The sequence below is a fragment of the Rhinopithecus roxellana genome, chromosome 2, assembly GCF_007565055.1.
Source record: "Rhinopithecus roxellana isolate Shanxi Qingling chromosome 2, ASM756505v1, whole genome shotgun sequence".
NCBI lineage: Eukaryota > Metazoa > Chordata > Mammalia > Primates > Cercopithecidae > Rhinopithecus > Rhinopithecus roxellana.
Window position 1 is genome coordinate 15,298,471 of NC_044550.1, and position 18,869 is coordinate 15,317,339.

General features: G+C 33.5%; 1 protein-coding gene across 2 annotated transcripts in view; it reads right to left on the reverse strand.

The window, feature by feature from the left end:
• The window catches only part of CENPE (centromere protein E), a 92,363-nt gene that overhangs the window by 42,193 nt on the left and 31,301 nt on the right, over positions 1-18,869 (reverse strand). For both annotated transcript variants that reach the window (XM_010363334.2, XM_030924315.1), the window contains 15 exons: positions 17,155-17,277; positions 16,906-17,071; positions 16,446-16,600; positions 14,848-15,162; positions 14,452-14,724; positions 14,143-14,301; positions 8,985-9,188; positions 7,140-7,298; positions 5,039-5,329; positions 4,765-4,920; positions 3,272-3,562; positions 1,745-2,023; positions 1,438-1,596; positions 976-1,260; positions 261-548 (listed from right to left, as the gene is read on the reverse strand). In XM_010363334.2, coding sequence (XP_010361636.1) covers positions 261-548; positions 976-1,260; positions 1,438-1,596; positions 1,745-2,023; positions 3,272-3,562; positions 4,765-4,920; positions 5,039-5,329; positions 7,140-7,298; positions 8,985-9,188; positions 14,143-14,301; positions 14,452-14,724; positions 14,848-15,162; positions 16,446-16,600; positions 16,906-17,071; positions 17,155-17,277 — 3,303 coding nt within the window. The remainder of the gene's footprint in view (positions 1-260; positions 549-975; positions 1,261-1,437; positions 1,597-1,744; positions 2,024-3,271; positions 3,563-4,764; positions 4,921-5,038; positions 5,330-7,139; positions 7,299-8,984; positions 9,189-14,142; positions 14,302-14,451; positions 14,725-14,847; positions 15,163-16,445; positions 16,601-16,905; positions 17,072-17,154; positions 17,278-18,869) is intronic.

Sequence of the window (18,869 nt, forward strand, 5' to 3'; positions counted from 1 at the left end):
TATTTCATTAATACAACTTGTTGCAAAGAATATCATACAAATATCTTTATAGTTTGTGCAAATGTGTGGAGAATAGTTACAATTTGACTTGTGGATCAACGAATAAACCTTTTGAAAAAATTGGAAGGTATTACCAAATACACTACCACCAACTTTCCTCAGTATTGGACCAATTTTATACTCCCACCAACCCTATGGCAGATTTTTCTCTTAGGATACAATGCCATAGTTACTAGAGGTATAGAGAGATGGTAACTCACTCTAGTTATAGTTTCTCTAAGGTTTTCCTTGAGCTGGTCTCTCTCTACTTTGAGCGTCTCCTCCACACTTCTAAGGTCATCTCTTTCTTTTGTTACAGATCTCATTTCTTCAAGGTTTTCATGTAGTATCCGAGTCAACCTTATATTCTCCATTTCTATGTTTTCCAGGTTTAACTTCTGGGTCTCAAATTGCTCCTTCAAGTGTTCTATTTCACACATTTTTTCCTGAGTCTCATTGACAGCTGTCATCTTAAGAAACTGATATTCTTTTTCTTGAGATTCTTGCATCTGAGAAAATTATAAAGTCAGTTACAACATAGGCAGAATATTTTTAGGAAAAGGAATTGTTCCTAAAATAAGGCAATCATTTTTACATTGTAATCTAAAGTATATACTGCTTTCTTTCATAAGGGATATGAGTAACAATAATTAGATGTCATTTTCCAATTTAACAAAACAAGTCCCACTTCTTCCTATAATTCACCATCAGAATTTCCTAAATCCCGATGAATATTTGCTACTTGAGCTGTCTTCTCTGAAATATTCTGTCTACTAACAGTTTATTGGTACTAAGTTGAATATAAGCAGTTTTTGATTCCTCTTTTATTTCCAGTCCCTTTATGATTAGAGGAAAATCAATAAAACATCACAAGAACACCATCATTATCACCTTAACACTATTACTGTATCCAAAAAAAGTAAGATGGAAACTTACTTTAGCTATAATTTCTTTAGTGTTTTCTTGCAGTTGGTCTCTCTCTATCTGAAGGGCCTCCTGTACTCTTTTCATTTCCTCTTTTTCCTTAATCATAATTTGTATTTCTTCTTGACTTTCTTGAAGTCTGCTAGTCAACTCGAGCATCTTACTTTCTATACTTTGTAGTGCTGGATCCTTGGCTTTGAGATGTTCCTTGAATTGTTTCAGTTCATTCACTTTTTCCTGAGTCTCACTAATTCGTTTTATATTAAGTTGTTCCTCTTTCTTATAAATCTCCTGGATCTTAAACATAATTATAAAATAAGTTAATAGTAAAAAAAAAAAAATGTGAACACACACACACGGGGAAAAGGTTGTCTTCCAAAACAATTAAGTATGCTAAACAGCCGTCTTCATAATCCAGTTAGCTACTCCACCCCCACCCATTTTCCTCCCACTGTTTCTTCATCCCCAATTTACCTTGTTCTGTAATTTATCATTGATTGCTTCTAATTCTTTTTGAATGGTTGATATTTCAGTTTCCTTCTCTGAAATATTCACTCTTAAATCATCAATAGTTTCCTTTTGTTCTCTCAGGCAACAATGAACAACTTTAAGTTCCTCTTCAGTTTCCAGGTGCTTTATTATTAGAGGAAATTCCAATAAATTTACAGAAACATTATAACTATGACGCTGTAATTAACTCCCTTTTCCAAATATTTAGGGTTTATAAAAATATTTGGTTACAAAATATTTTTAAAAAACATGGTGAAAAGATGAAACCTACTTTAGCTGCAATTTCTTTTATATTTTCTTTGAGCTGGTCACTTTCAGACTGAAGAACTTCTTGCAGCCTCTGTAGGTCATCTTTCTCCTTAGCTACAGATTTCATTTCATCATGACTTTCTTGAAGTCTTTTGGACAATCTGAGCATTTCTATTTCTATCCTTAGCAGTGCTGAATCTTTGGGTTTGAATTGCTCCATCTCACTCACAATTTTAGTAGTCTCATTGTCTTTTTCTTTCATATTTAAGGACTGTTCTTGTTTGCTTTGAGACTCTTGGATCTTAAGAGAATCATAAAACAGTATAGTTGATATCCAGAGATATTGTGTTTTAGGGGAAAATAAATCAGGATGCTTTCTAAAACAATTAAGGCAGGATTCAATGCCTCATTTACAGAGCAATCTCTCCATTCTCCCACTCTTCCATTACTCAGGCATTTAACGCCTTTTAAAAATTGAGGTCTCACTGTGTTGTCAGCATCTTATTTGAGGCTGGAGATAAAATGATGAGACTTATAGGATCTCTCTCTTTTTGACACTTATACTTTAAGGACAAAGACAGATATGATGTCGAATCTTACCAAACAGAGATGCTGGCTTCTCCTAGGGCCCAAGTGTCAAATATAATCTATTGTGAATGATTAGAAAGGGCTTCCTAGAGGAGAGAAAGCTTTAACTGAGATCTGAAGGATGAGAGCATTAGTTAGGCTAAAAGGAGTATGGAAGTACTGCAGGTAGAGAGACCTGAGAATCTGAAAGCCATGAGCTGAGGAAGAGCAATACATGAGTGTGGTTGGAGAACAAAGAATAGGAAGAAGAGTAAATTGAAATAAGGCTGGTAAGATCTGCACCTTGGGCCTCATAGGCCACATAGAGAATCCTGGTCTTTATTTAAAAAGTAGCAATAAGATATTAAAATAATGTAAGAAAGGATCATTTAGGCCCAGTGTAGAAACTGGATTAGAGAAGTGTAAGAATGAGTATGGGAAGACAAGTTAGGAGGCTACTGCAGATACCCAGGGAAAGAAATGATGTTCAGTTGGATTAGGGTGGTGGCAGTGTGGAGAGAAAAGCAGGATGATTTTTAAAACACACACTAAAATCAACAAGATTTGGAAACTGGATTATAAAATAAGCAGAGAGGAGGGGATATTAATAGGGATAGCTCCCAGATTTGACTAAAACAATGAGAAAAGACAGTAGTGCCTTATGAAACATTAAAGGAACAGGTTTAAAGAAGAAAATAAAACAATCTCATATTTGGTTTCACCCTTTCTTGTAATTTAGAATTATTTTTTCTAAATTTTTTTTTTAATATTTAAGAAAACAGTTCTTTTCTCTGAAACATCTCTGTTTCAATAGGTTCTTGGTGTTTATAAGCAATTCTTAATTGTTCTGTTCTAGTCATTTCATGATTAAGAGACATTAAAAAACTGGTAACACAATTATAAAACATTATAACTACAACACAAAACAAACCTTGATTCTTATAAGACACTTATTAAAATGAGAGGAAAATACGAAACTTACTTTAGCCAAAGTTTCTCTAATGTGTTCTTTCAGCTGGTCATGTTTAACTTCAAGGGCTTCTTTTATCATTTTAAGGTTGTCTCTTTCCTTGGTTAGAGATTTTATCTCTTTCTGACTTTCTTGAAATTTTTCATTCAACTTGAGCCTTTCCATTTCTATGCTTGCCAGTGTTGTTGAGTCCTTGATTGCGGACTGTTCTTTTAATAACTCCAGTTCATTCACTGTTTCCTGAGTCTCACTAACTTCTTTCACATTAGGAAGTAACTCCCGTTCCTCATTAAGCACTGGGATCTTAGGACATTCATAAAATACCAAGGTTACTATCTGCAGATTATTATCATAAATATATACATTTTTTTTTTGAGATGGCGTCTCACTCTGTTGCCCAGGTTGGAGTGCAGTGGTGTGATCTCAGCTCACTGCAACCTCCGCCTCCTGGGTTCAAGAAATTCTCCTGTCTCCATCTCCTGAGTAGCTGGGATTACAGGTGTGTGCTACCATGCCTGGCTAATTTTTGCATTTTTAGTAGAGACGGGTTTTCACCACGTTGGCCAGGCTGGTCGCAAACTCCTGACTTCAGGTGATCTGCCTGTCTTGGCCTCCCAAACTGCTGGGATTACAGGTGTGAGCCACCGCATCCGGCTGGCTATTATAAATGTTTAAAAGGAAAAGATCAGGAAACTTTTCATGGCAAGGAAAGTCATTTTAAACCCTAAGGTCTACCTTGGATCACAAACTCCTCATTATTCATTTTCCCTGAATTCGTGCTAAAGCTATTCATGACTTTTCTGTTAGTCATATTCTGTCATAATTTTCCTTCTTTCTAGCTCAGACCCAAAGTGAACCAATCCTTATACTTTACTAGCAGTCTGTTGCATACTTCTTATTTCTCCACTAGTTTCCAAATGCTATAAGAGAAAAACCATAGTTGAGCAAACTATATCCCAATAAGTGTATGATTTCCATTTTCAGATGGGCTCCAATGCTATGTCTTAATTTTTCTATGTGTATAGATTGATTTCTCTTTCCATGATAAATTAGTGGTACCATGTAATTTTGCATATTTCTGCATTTACCATATTGGAATTAAGGGATTTTTTTCTAGCTTATAATGGGGGGAAAGAACAATGTCTTATTTATATCCACAGCCTCAATGTCTGGCATGGAGTAGACTTTTCATATAGGTTGGCCCAGTTATCCCAATGTTTCACTTTCTCCATAGCATTTACCACTATTTGATGTTTTCTTGTTCATTTGAGTGCTTATTTATCAGCTTTCTTTCACTACAAATGGATCAGAGGGATTTTAGGGGTTTTGTCTACCTTGTTCTCATTGTATTTCTGTAACCCAGGAGTATGCCTGCCACATTAGACACTCAGCAAATACCCAGGCAATTAACAAACCACATCCTAGCCACTTCTTATTGCTTATTTTTCCCTCAAAGCAGAAAGGAAGGAAGAAGTGACAAAGGATGAAAGGAATAAAAGACATACCTCTTCTTGTAATTTGGTATAGGATTTTTCTAAGTCCTGAATATTTATTATTTGAGCTGTCTTCTCAGATACACTTCTTCTTAGTTCATCAATAGTTTCTTGGTGTTCTTTTAGGTGAATGTGAGCAATTTTTAGCTCTTCTTTTGTTTGTAGGCCCTTGCCAAGTGAAATTTAAAGAATATTGTAACATTATTCCAACATTGCTCTCCTCTTTCCAAGTGGCTCAGATTTTAAAAGAAACACTTAATAGATGAAGGAAAAGGGTATAACTTACTGTAGCTTCAATTTCTCTTATATATCCTCTAAGTTGGTCTCTCTCTGTTTCAAATGACTCCTGTAATTCCTTTAGAACTTTTCTTTCTTTGGTTATAGATTTCATTTCCTCATAATTTTCATTAAGTTTCTGAACCAACTCAAGTCTCTCTGCTTCCCTATGTTCCAATGTCAATTCTTTGTTCTTTAATTCATTCTTTAAATTCTCCATTTCATTAATCTTTTTCTGCATCTCACTCATCTCTTCTTGTACATTAAGAAGTTGTTGCTGTTTTTCTTGGAGTTGCTGGCTCTTAAAATGCACAATTTTTATAATTACCATTTTATCTATATTCTCAAAATTCTTACATAAAATCATTAACAGCCCTGCCTCCTATCACCATATAAATAGACAAGTAGCATTAAAAGTAAACAACACTCACAGGCATAAATGTCTGTAGTGGATTGAATATTGTCCCACCCAAAATTCATGTCTCCTAGGAACCTCAGAATGTGAACTTATTTGGAAACAGAGTCTTTGCAAATGCAATTGGATTAGGCTTGAGATATGATCCTACTGGTGTAGGTCTTCATTCCAAAGAGTGTATTTGTAAGAGACATAAAAGCACATAGATAGGCACAGAGAAGGAGGTCATGTGAAACAGTTACAAGCCAAGGAATGCGAAGGGTAGCTGGGAGACACTGGAAGCTAGGAAGAAGCAAGGAATGATTCTTCCTTAGAGCCTTCAGAGGGAATATGGTATTGGTGACACTTCAAATTTGGACTTCTAGGACTCAGAACTGTGACAGAATATGTCTGTATTGTAAGCCATCAAGTTTACAGCAATTTGCTATGGCAGCCCTAGGAAATTGATATAGGCTGATTAAGCAGATAAAATAAACTGATTAAAGAGATAAGGGGAAGATGAGATAAAGTAAAAAAGCAAAGACACTAATTAAATATACAAATACAGCTACCAAATAACTGTAATTCCTCATCCTCTTAAAAACTTTTGGAGAATTTATTTTCACTTCCAATGAGATGCTTATGGGTGGCTCCCCAAAATACTGAGACATTAACCTTCACAGGCTGATTTTACCTTTTTTATAGGAGTATGACATAGACATAAGGTTTTAGTAAATTTGGTTAGCTGAGATAGTGAAAGGGATCAGAATTAAAAGAAAACACACATTAAGAAAAAAACAGGCTGGGCATGATGGTTCACACCTGTAATCCTAGCACTTTGGGAGGCTGAGGCAGGAGAACTGCTTGAGCCTAGGACTTCGAGACCAGCCTGGGCAACATAGTGAGACCTCGTTTCTACCAAAAATACAAAAATTAGCTGGGTGTTGTGGCACAGCTAATTTAGTCCCAGCTACTTGGGAGGCTGAAGTAGGAGGACTGCCTGAACCCGGGGGGTTGAGGCTACAGTGAGCTGTGATCATGCCACTGCACTCCAGCCTGGCTGACAGAGTGAGACCCTGTTTCCAAAAAAAAAAAAAAAGGAAAGAAAAAGGAAAAAATATTTCACAGAATAATAGAACCACAGTATATTATCTATTATGCAAGTGGCACTGCCCTTACCTTGTGTAGAAAGATTTCTATGGGTGCATTTTAGAATCTCTTGGGAACTACAGCTGTTACAGGGGTCTTAGCTCTTACACAAATATCCCAATAACACCTAACTTCTATATAAGAAATGATTTGGGAAACTGCAAACATCTAAGAGATGGTAACAGTGATAAATCTTACATTTCAGAGAATGGCTAATGAGCTCTGCAAGGAAAGAATCTTTGTTTTGTTGACTAATATATCTCAAGTGCCCAGAACAGTGCCTGGCCCATGACAGTGCTCAGTAAATATTTGATGAATGAATACATCATAGGATTTGTTTAAATGATACAAAGCCCTCTCTCACCTAAAGACTCTAGAATAATATAATCCTCACAAGGTATGTTAGTTTAGATCTCAGTGTAAGTTGAAACTGTCCAAAATGCTAGCACTGAAATACGTTCATTTGGGAGGTATGTGCTATTTCTGGATTTAGGTCTACCGAAATAAAAATTAGCAAAAAAAAGTTTAGTTAGGAAAAATGGCCAGGGAAATAATTTTAAAAATTCACCTTTTTCTTTAGTTTTTCTTCAACTTCTGCCAGTCTGTCACAGGTCCTAGAAAGCTCTTCTTCTTTCTTTATGGTATGGTTCTTTTCTTGTGCAACTATCTCTTGTTGCTTTTTAAGTTCATCTCCAAGAATTCTTAATTCTTCCTGGTTTTCAATGGTCTAGAAAGAAAAAAAAGTTGAGATTAAAGTAAATATTAGCTAACATTTATGAAATCAGGTAAAACATCAGCATTTCCCTTGGTCTGCAAATGAAGAAATCTGGGAAAACTATATAGGAAAAGACAAATTTCAAAAAAGAGAAGTCTTTAATTTAATAGTATAAGATGCCAAGAATCTGCTTTTTATACTGTTTCTTTACTGCTCAATTTACATTCCTACCATGAGAATTAGAATTGGATTTAACATTTTATCATGAGAACTTAGCTCATTTCTGCCTTTAAGCCAAAAGAGACTTTTTCTGAGCTATCACTGAGTAATAGTAAGACTATAGCTATGTTTTTTTCAAACACTGGGATGGCTTCAGTTTCAGCACTGATCACTGCCAGCAAGCTCAAAATGGTAGCCACCCTCTGCTAGTATGACTTGGGCTGATCCTAGTTATTAAGCTCACACAGTGATATTCTCAGGTATCAAGACCACAAAAACATAACAAGCCAGAAGAGACTGAGAAGAAAATATCATTGTTTGTTAGCATGTTTATTTACATTCTGCTCTTTTGACAAAGCAGACATCCCCAAAACTTACAAAATTAAAACAATACAAATGGTCACATTCTACGATTCACAGTGAACTTCTCCAAGTATTTATTTCAACCGATACACATTATATCACCCCTAAACATAGAAAAACTAAAGTGTGAAAATATTGGCAGACATCAACAACAAACAATTAAAAATAAAATTTAAAAATTATGACAGCAAAAAATAAAAGAGAAACATTTAGGAACAAATTTAATAAAACATTTAAAGACCTATACACTGAAAATCTACAACACACCTCTTTGAGAACAGATAAATTACAGGGGAAGATATACAATGGTCTATAAACACAAGAAAAAAATGTTCAACATCTTTAGTCATCAGGGAAAGGCAAATTAAAATAACTATCTACACACCCATTAGAATTGCTAAAATTAAAAGCACCAATAAATATGAAGTGTTGATGAAGAAGGATGTTTGAGCCACCAGAATTCTCTTAATTTGCTAATGGGAATGTAAAATGATATAATTCCTTTGGAAATCAGTCTAGCAAATTCTCATCAGGTTAAACATATTCTTCCCTATGACACAGCAATTCCATTTAGATATTTACCTTATATAAATAAAGATATGTAAATAAAAAGAGTTGTACAAGAATGTTTATAGCAGTTTTATTCAAAATAGCCAAATACTGAACATAACCCAAATTTCCATCAATAGGAAAAAGAATAAAAAAATTATGGTGTATTAACGCAATGAACTATTCCTTGGCAGTAAAAGGGAGTGTAGAAAGTCAAACATAACAGATGACACACTATATGATTCTATTTGTATAAAGCTTTAGAAGAGACAAATGATTTAAGGTGAACATATCATGACTGATAATCTGGCGGGGAGGAGGTGATGAGCGTCTGTGACAGGGGTGTGAGGAAACTTTCTGGGGGTGATGGAACGTCTTCTATCTTGACTGGGGTGAAGAGAAAATGGGTAGAGACATTTGTTAAAAGTCGTCAGACCATACACTTCCATCAGATACATTTATTGCATATAATTTTATTCCATATAAATTATACCTCAATAAAGTTGATAAAAATCTGAAACAAAGAAGACAAAAAGGTATTGCCAAGTATAGAGTGCTAAATCCTACCATTTCAATATTTTCCTTTAGGTCAGTCTTCAATTGTTCCTTTTCTGCTATAACACTCTCTAACACTTGTTGGAGTTCATTCTTCTCTTGTATTAAAGAAAATATCTTCCTCTGTTGCTCAATTATCTCATTATCCTTAACATCTGCAGTTAGAGTGTGGGTATTTTTAGCTTCCAAATCCTGTTTTTTATCTATGCCAACCATCTAGAACATAAACACATTACAGAAGAATTTCTTAAGTAGTTAACAACAACTTTAAACATAATAAAAATAGCCAACACATCTCTTATGTGCCAGATACTATTCTCATATCTTAACACATTTAATCTTGACTGTAACTTTATGAGGCAGGTATTACTGTAATCCTCATTTGACAGATGAGGAAACTGAACTTGAGAGAGGTAAAGTCACTTGCCAAGGTCACTCAGAGGTTTGGCCAGGTTTTGAATCCAAGTGGTCTGGCTCCAAGTTTGTGCTCTTATGTCTGTTCACTAATCAGAACAATATGGACAACTATAAATATTAATAATTGTCTTCATGTATGATAGGTTAACATGATTCTGCATGTTTACTTACTTCAAAATAATGACATTAATACACAAAGGATATCTGACTTTAGTTTGTACATATCTTCCATAAATATTTTCTAAGTTTCATTCTAGTAGCAGTTTGTTTATTTACTACTAAAGGAGTAAACAATCTTGAACTCTATCGCTTTATCTATATTTCCTTGTAAAAGCTGGGAATCATTCCCTGTCTCCCACTCCCTGCAAATCTTTATTCTCAGAGGCAGTCCTACTTACAAAAGGCTGGAGTTTTATTATATGTAGAGGGCTAAATAATTTTGATAGAGACCTATTTCATCAGGGCGAAATTCATCTTTTCTTAATGTATGTATATTTTATATACTGCTTAAGAAAAATACGTTATATAAATTCATTTATCCATAAATAAGTCATGACCAAAGGTAACCTAATACATGAACTCATTGGTAAAGGGAGACAGAGACTGAAATTACTATTGCTGGTATAAATTTAGGGTATTATTATATAACATTACTCTAGTTCAGCAAACAGTCAGCTCCATATTGCCTACACAGGTATTTAAAAGTTTTTATAATAATTTATAATCACATTAGAAAACAAGAGAAAAATAAAGGATAAAAATCATCCACTGTCACCAACTTCACACAACAAACTATTAGAATTCTGGTAAATTTACTTCTGGAGTTTTTGCCATTAAAAGATTTTTTTTTTTTAAACATAGCTATTATAATTAATTTATATATGTGATTCTTTTTAGTTTTTATCTTTTCCACTTAGATCATACGTATTTTCACATGCTGTTATGTAACCTACAAATAGTTTTTAGTAGCTGCTTGATTCTCTAGAGTAGATATAAACCATACTTTATTTAGCAACCCCCTTATTGTTGGCAATATGCATAAGCTTCTGATAATGGTGAACACAGAGCTAACTACAAGAGAAATTAAGGCGGGGAACACATAGTCTTTTGGAACTAGTCTGTTAGATATTATAATTCAGAATCTCATATCTTTCAAATACAAAGCAGATTGAGACAAAATGTTCTGTAATGATAGTCAAGGTTTATTTCAAATCTGAACTCAGCCTAGAAGGTACTTCGACTATCACAGTAATTAATAAAATCTAATAGATCTAATTATTAAATAAAAAATTGTTAGAACATGTGAAAAAGGAAAAAAATGTCCTTTATATAAGTTTACTAATCATAAAATATTTTTGTTGGGATACATTGAAGATATTGCATTTCCAGAAACAGACACATCAAGTAGGATTGAAAATGAGCATTTCAAGGAGATTCATGATAGACCTGCTAGTGCAGCTCTCTGGTGCCCAGATGAACAGGGGAGCACCTGAAATTCCCCATTTCCACTCTTTTATTCCCAGGCCAGATTCCAGCATGAGCATGATACAAGACCAAATTGATCTCAGCCTTCTGTCCCAGACTTTAGGATCCCTGATGAACAGAATGGCCTCAGAAAAGCCCCAGTTACATCCTTTTATCGACATGGATAAATGATTCCAGCATAAACTTGGAAACATAGGATCTCAGCTGTTCCCAGTGAGTATAACTCTACTCTTCCCTTCATCTTCTATTTTCTCTATAATTGCATTTTAGATTTTTTAAAAACAGTTATTAATTGTCATATATTGTCAAAAGTCTACTAAAAAAACCTTCCCATCATAAAAGTGGAAGTTATTATTTCTTTCTTTCTTTTTTTTAAAGACAGGGTCTCACTCTGTTGCCCAGGCTGGAGTGCTGTGGAGTGATCTGGGCTCACTGCAGCCTCAACCTTCCTGGGTTCAGGTGATTCTCCTACCTCAGCCCCGTGAGTGGCTGAGACTACAGGAGCGTTGCTACCATGCCTGGTTAATTTTTGTATTTTTTTTGTAGAGACGGGGTTTCACTATATTGCCCAAGCTGGTCTTGAACTCCTGGAATCAAGCAATCTGCCCACCTTGGCCTCTGAAAGTGCTACGGTTACAGGCATGAGCCATTGGTGCTGGGGGTAAATTTCAAATTGAGGTCAAATGCCTTTGGCCTATGGTTATTCCAAATTATAAATATGCTGAGAACATAAGATACAGAACAAGTGAGAGAGAAGAACTAAAGCATAAGGAGATGGAAATAAAAAAAAAGTTCCTTTTTCCAAGGCAGTATTTTGCCCCGGAGTAAATGGGGGAAAATGCAGCTCATTTTATAGAAGTAATATATAAATGTACAGAGTTTTTTTATATCAACTGGATCTTACTGAATTACTTTGAAATATGTATTTGCTTTTATTTAATAATGTATTCTGTTAAAAATGCATGACTGTACAAACATCAGTTGCATTTCTGTACACTAACAATGAACAATCCAAAGAAGAAATTAAGACAATTTTATGTATAATAGCATCAAAAAAGAATAAAATACTAAGAATAAACTTAACCAAGGAGGTGAAAGACTTATCTGCTGAAAACTGTAAATGTTGCTAAGAAGAAATTAAAGAAGACACAAACGGAAAGACATCCCACATTCATGGATTAGAAGACAATATTTTTAAGACATCAATACTACCAAACAATCTACAGATTTAATGTAATCCCTATCAAAATCCCAATGGCGTCTTTTGCAGAATTAGAAAAATCTATCCTAAGATTCATATAGAATCTTAAAGGACCCCAAATAGAGAAAAGAATCTTGAAAAAGAAGAATGAAGTTGAAGGTCTTATACTTCCTGATTTCAAAACTTATAAAGCTACAATAATCAAAACAGTGTGGTGCTATCATAAAGACAGACATATAAACCACTGGAACAGAATAGAAAGCCCAGAAATTAATGCTTGTGTATATGGTCCACTATCTTCAACAAGGATGCCAAGACTACTTAATGGGGACAGGATGATCTTTTCAAAAAATGGTGCTGGGAAAACAATAGCCACACACAAAAGAACGAAGTTGTGCCCTGACCTTACACTATATATACAAATAAATGCAAAATGGATTACAGGCCTAAACATAAGAGCGAAAATCACAAAACTCTTACAAAAAAACATACAGGAATAGATTCATGACACCAAAACACAGGCAACAAGAGTAAAAATAAATAAACTTGACTACATTGAAATTAAAAACTTCTGTATATCAAAGGATACAATCAACAGAGTAAAAAGACAACCTATGGAATGGGAGAAAATTTCTGCAATATTGCATATAACTGATAAAGGGGTAATATTCAGAAGTATAAAGAACTCCTACAACCCAACAACGAAAATCAAACAACCCAATACAAAAACGGGCAAAAGACTTAAACAGACATTTCTGCAAGGAAGATAAACAAATGGCCAAAAAGCACATGAAGACATTCGACATCACTAATCATTAGGAAAATGCAACTCAAAACCACGAAGAGATACTGCCTCACATCCATTAGGATGGCTACTATCGAAAAAACCAAAAAATAATGTGTTGGCAAAGGTGCATATAAACCAGAACATTTATGTCCTTTTGGTGGGAAGTAAAATGGTACAGCTGTTATGGAAAACACTATGGTGCTTTCTCAAAAAATTAAAAATAGAATTACCATATAACCTAGCAATTCCACTTCTGGATATATACATATCCAAAATAATTGAAAGCAGGGTTTTGAAGAGGTATTTGTTCACCCATGTTCATAGGAGCATTATTCACAACAGCCAATAATGGGTAGAAGCAACCCAAGTGTTCATGACGGATGCATAGATAAGCAAAATGTAGCCTATACATATAATGGAAATTTACCCATAAAAAGGAAGGGAATTCTAACACATGCTACAACATGGATGAAGACATTATGCAAAATGAGATAGGTCAGTTACAAAAAGACAAATACTGCATGATTCCACTTACATGAGGTACTCAGAGTAGCCAAATTCATAAAGACAGAAAAGTAAAATGGTGGTAGCCAGGGTCTGTGGGGAAGGAAAATGGGGAGTTGTTGCCCAGTGGGTATAGTTCTGGTTTTTGCAAGATGAAAAGAATTCTGGAAATTGGTGGTATCACAATGTGAATGAACTTTACACTAGTGAAGTATATACTTAAAATGGTTAAGGTGGTAAATTTTACGTTATGTGTATTTCACTACCAATTTAAAAAATATATACTACTATATACTATTCCAAGCTATAGATTTACAAAAGATTATTTCACCAGTCTCCTACCGAAGAATATTTTAAAATTCTAGCAGTAAATCCTCTGGATAAAATAATATGAACTATAATAAAAATGATATATTATTTAAAAATTACTGTTACCAATATACCATAGAGGTGTTTTAGGAAAGTAGAAAAGAATACTATTAATGAATGAAACCCTGGTATAACATTATAAGGCAATCCCCCCTACAATGGACTGAATTGTAAACTCTAAGTAAGTTTAGTATAGAAAATCTGACATAAAATAAGTATCAGCTATGCAAAATTTGGACTAACACTTTTTTGGGCCCTTTCCTTTTCTAATTGGATAAGTTTGTCAAATTGTTAGTTATTACCATTGTGAATAACAAATAAAATTGAGAGTATTACGTTTAAGTATTTGAGGTTAAAGTGTATATATATACAAGCATATGAAAACTTTGAAAATAAACACCCTTTACCTTTTGCTGAAATTCATCTTTAGTTTCTCCTGTATTTTCCTCCATATGCAAATTCCTGGAAACTTCCTCAGAAATTTTCAATTTTAGTGTATTAATTGTTTCTTGATGTTGTTTCAAAGATTCAAGAGCATTTCGTAATTGTTCTTGAGTATCTATGTTCTTTGTTAGAGAAATATAAAAACAATTTCCAGTAGAATATGAAACAAAATTATTTTATAGCTACTACATAATCATAAGTAATAAATGATGGCCTCTGCAATGTTTTTAAGGGTCTCCAATTTTTCAAAGTTTAATCAATCAAAACCTTACCATGTTTACAGTATCATGAATATCACTTTTGAGTTGGTCCCTCTCAATTTGTAGGCTCTCTTGGAGTTGTTTTAGGTCATCTTTTTCTTGAGTTAAAGTTTTTACTTCTTCTAAAGTTTGCTGCAGTTTCTCAGTAATCAGTGTTTTCTCCCTTTCTACAGTTTGCAGTGTAGAATCTCTATTTTCTAATAGTTCCTTCAGCTGTTCCATCTCATTTAGTCTTTCTTGAACCTCACATGTTTTCTTCTGAAGTTCTTGGGTCTTGTAAGAAAGCTTTAAGAAAGAAAAAGTTAATGTCACCCAGTAAAAGCAGAGCAGTCTGAGGCATACATATACACAGAAACCAAAACCCCAGAAGACTAAGGAGCATTTCTCAAAATAGCATCTTGTACCAACCTCGGTCTTCAAAGCATCCAAACTTGAATCAAATTTTTGTGCTTCTTTAGAGAGATTAACTATTTCCTGATTCATTCTCACATTCTCCTCAAGGACCATCTTATACTTTTGATCAAAGTCCATATGAAGGGTTTTGAAATTTTGGAATTCTTGATCAGTGCTTTTATAATTTGACTGGGTAGTTGCTAGATCATCTTTTGTTTTCCCAATTTCTTCAAGTAAATCTTGAACTCTACTCTCCTTATGAACTACTTCAGAAAATAATGTATCTTTTTCTGATGTTATTATACGGAGCTCTTCAGATTTGTCATGTATCTATGGAAAAGAAAATTTAGGGATGTTAGCAACATATGATTCACTGAAGCAATTTTTAGGAAAAAAAAGCTTTCTCTGCAAAAAGAGAAGTTATTTACATTGAGCAAAAATTTGACTGAGGAAAGGCAATATAGTAGTACTCTTATTGTCACTTTTCTCTAACTCAGCTTGTTTAACTCTGCCTTCGATGTTTTATTTTCTAATCTCTTTGTATTCTAGAAAGTAAGGCCTGCATGGAGAACAGTCAGTAAAGGCACATAATCAGATTGTCTTTATTTCCTTACCCATCATTCTAAAGTGTTTTCTAACTTTATCATGTGGCAGGCATTTCTCAGAATTTGACATTTTTTTCCCTAAAGGCTTTGAATGCGTCCAAAAACTTAATCAATGAACAATGTAAGTAATGTTTAATCATTTAAAATTGTTATTTAAGAAGTATCTTAAGTATTAGGTATGGTCCATGAAAAAAATAAAAATAATAAGTATTACTTAATATGTAAATAATTACATAATTTAAATAACCCATATCTTGTATATTAACAGTTTAATCACTGTGAAAGATAAGGGCAGAGGGAGATGAGAAAAAGAGATAAAGGAAGGACAAAGTGAAGAGGGGCAATACAGCATAGTAGCTACAATCACGGGTTTAAGAGGCATATTTGTGTGGCTCAACTATTAGCTTGATAATGGGTTATTGGGGATAAAAGACTACCTACTTTTGAAGAGTTTATAAGACGAGTAAATGAAATAATGTTTTTGAAGTTCTTTAGCATGATGTTTGCCGTATAGTAAGTACTCACATTTTTAACATTTTTCTTTTAGACAAGTAGAAAGAAAAACTGGCAGGCCATGGATTTACAGAAACATTCACCAGCCTGAAAGATTTGCATTAACCTCTAAAACTTTATCAGTGCAACCTCTTTTCCCTCATTACCGTCTTTTATTCAACATAACGATACTACTACTACCAAAAAAATGGTAAAGACTAAGGGTGGGCCGTAATATTGAACAAATGCAACATTTGAGGAATGGCTGCTACATGGATTATATTACTAAGTATACAGTTAAATGCACTTTGAAAAAATATACATTTTTAAAAATCTAGTAGCATAAGAACAAATTAGAAGATGAACTATATTCATTTCTATTGCTAACTAGTCAAACATTTACAGCATCTCTTTTGCCTGCTAGTTTAAAATAAACTATACCAAAATATTTAAGGCACTATTATCGCAAAGGTTTTTATTTCAAAATAAGGGATAAGTGTTTATAAATGTGTTTACCTCTTTCCTCAGTCTTTCTACTTCAGAAGGTAAAGATTTCAATTCTGAAAGCAAATTGACTTCTTTCCGCAAAGCTTCATTTTCTTCAACTTCTTTATTTAGTTCTTTCTGAAGATCAGTAATCTTTCCTTCCAATTCCAAATTATAGAACAAATCTAGAAAGTTTTGGTAAATTGTATAAAGATCCAATGTTGGTAAACAGGTAATTAAATTTTTAATAGTTCTTGAATCACCTTTTTCAGGATCAGCTAAAGTTTATTTGAAAAATAATCCTTTATGATTTGAAACCCATGGAAATCTTTATAAATAATACCAAATGACACTAAAGCATAATATTGAGTTTTTAAAATGAATATATATATAATGAATTTTTAATCATTGAAATATGCTTGAAAAATTGTTTAGGTACATTTCTAGAAGCAGTCAGATTTGAAAAAAGATGTTTAAAATTACAAAATACCTTTTGGAACTTTGCCATCTATAAGGGAGGTGAGTTTTGTTATCTCATTAAAAGCAGATTGTAATTCTTTCTCCAGATCAACTTGTATTTTCTTTTTTGCCTCCAATTGGCTTTGATATAACTGAATATCATTTTCCATTTGCTTGTATGTACTTGCAAGTTCTTGCTATTGAGAAAAACATTGCAAATGCACAAAAATGCACTGATCATTACAACTACTTTACTATAAATATTACAAAAAATACTTACCATTTTCTCTTTCAGCTCCAGATTTTCACTTCTAAGAAAGGCTGATTCTCTCTTGGCATCAAGGGCTACAGTTTCAGCATCAAACAGAGTCTGTTTCATTTGTTTTTGGTCTTCAATGCTTTCCTAAAGAGATGACAAAAGGGGTTCAGTGAAATCTAATTTTCAGAGTTGGAAAATTCTTAAGAGAATATGTATATAAATGTTAACTCTAGCTAACCAAAAAGTGTATAAATATGCTAGTTACCAAATATATAAAAAGAAATCATGTCTTCCTAATAAAAATATTTTTTAAAAATTCTGGTCATATTTTTCAAATTATATAAGCAATATATCAAATTATATAAGCAATGTATCATAATTTAGACCTGTTTTGTTTAAAGGTTAACACAATTGTTCAGCGAGGCTGCTTTCTATGTATTTTTATTTTGAGTTATTATCTTCAACACATGATCGGTAAGTAGTTAACAGCTAAATTAAAGATATTAACTCACAAATTGAAAAGGAAGAAGACAAATGATCTAATAGATAAACAGAGAAAAGATATGAACAAGAAATTCACAGATGAGAAAATGCAAATGAAAAATAAATGAAAAAAATCTACAACCTCATTTCTAAAGAGAAGTGGTATTTTAATATGACTTTAGCTTATATGAAATCACTGATATGTCTTTGGAAAAAAATTAATAAATTAATACATGAATAAATAAGGAAAAAGAAATAGTAATTTTTAAAAAGTGGGCAGCTCTGCTTGCCACCCTATGAACAGACACTCCAGAATATATAAAAGTGCCTTCCTATCCAGGGCCTCAGAATAGGATGATATAAAATGGTATGAACCCCTTTAAAAAGAATCATTTGTCACAAATAAAAGGCAACAAAAGAATAGAAGGTAACAAAAACTAAAAAACTCAATTGAAAACAGAATAACAGAAACTAGTCTTTTAAAAGTTCCAGCTAGAAACTGTTACTGTAAAAAAAAAACAAAAAGGTACTAAAAACTGGAATCAAACATACTTTCTTGAAGCAATCAGGTATACTGAAAGCAAACTGAAGAGATTAAATGACATCATCATCAGATTCAATGTTATTTAATGCCAAGATCTTATATCAACTAAAATCATCTAGAACTATAAAATTATGAAAAAATATCCAAGTTTAGATATTTAAGACTTTGACTATATACTACTGCATGCATTTGTATAAAACTACTGAAAAAATTCAGAATTTTAAAAATTTACTGATTTTTTATTTTATTTTTTGGAGACAGAGTCTTGCTCTGTTGCCCAGGCTGGAGTGCAATGGCATGATCTCGGCTCATTGCAGCCTCAACCTCCCAAGCTCAAGCAATCCTGCCATCTCAGTTACCCAAGTAGCTGGCAGTATATACCAGGCTTATTTTCCCATATTTTGTAGAGACCAGGTCTCATTATGTTGCCCAGGCTGGTCTTGAACTTGTGGGCTCAAGTGATCGTCCCACCTCAGCCTCCCAAAGTACTGGCATCACAGGGATTAGCCAGCGTGCCTGGCCTAAAACTTATTAATTCTTAATGGGAGCGTGTCCTTAACTTTCTTATATTTACTCAAAGGATGATATGATCAACTTTCTACAAACGTAACTTTATCTCTAAAATGGCAAATACACTAACAGTCCCTATGTCATAGGGTGATTGACAGATTTAATAAAATATATATAAATTTATTACAACAATACCCAG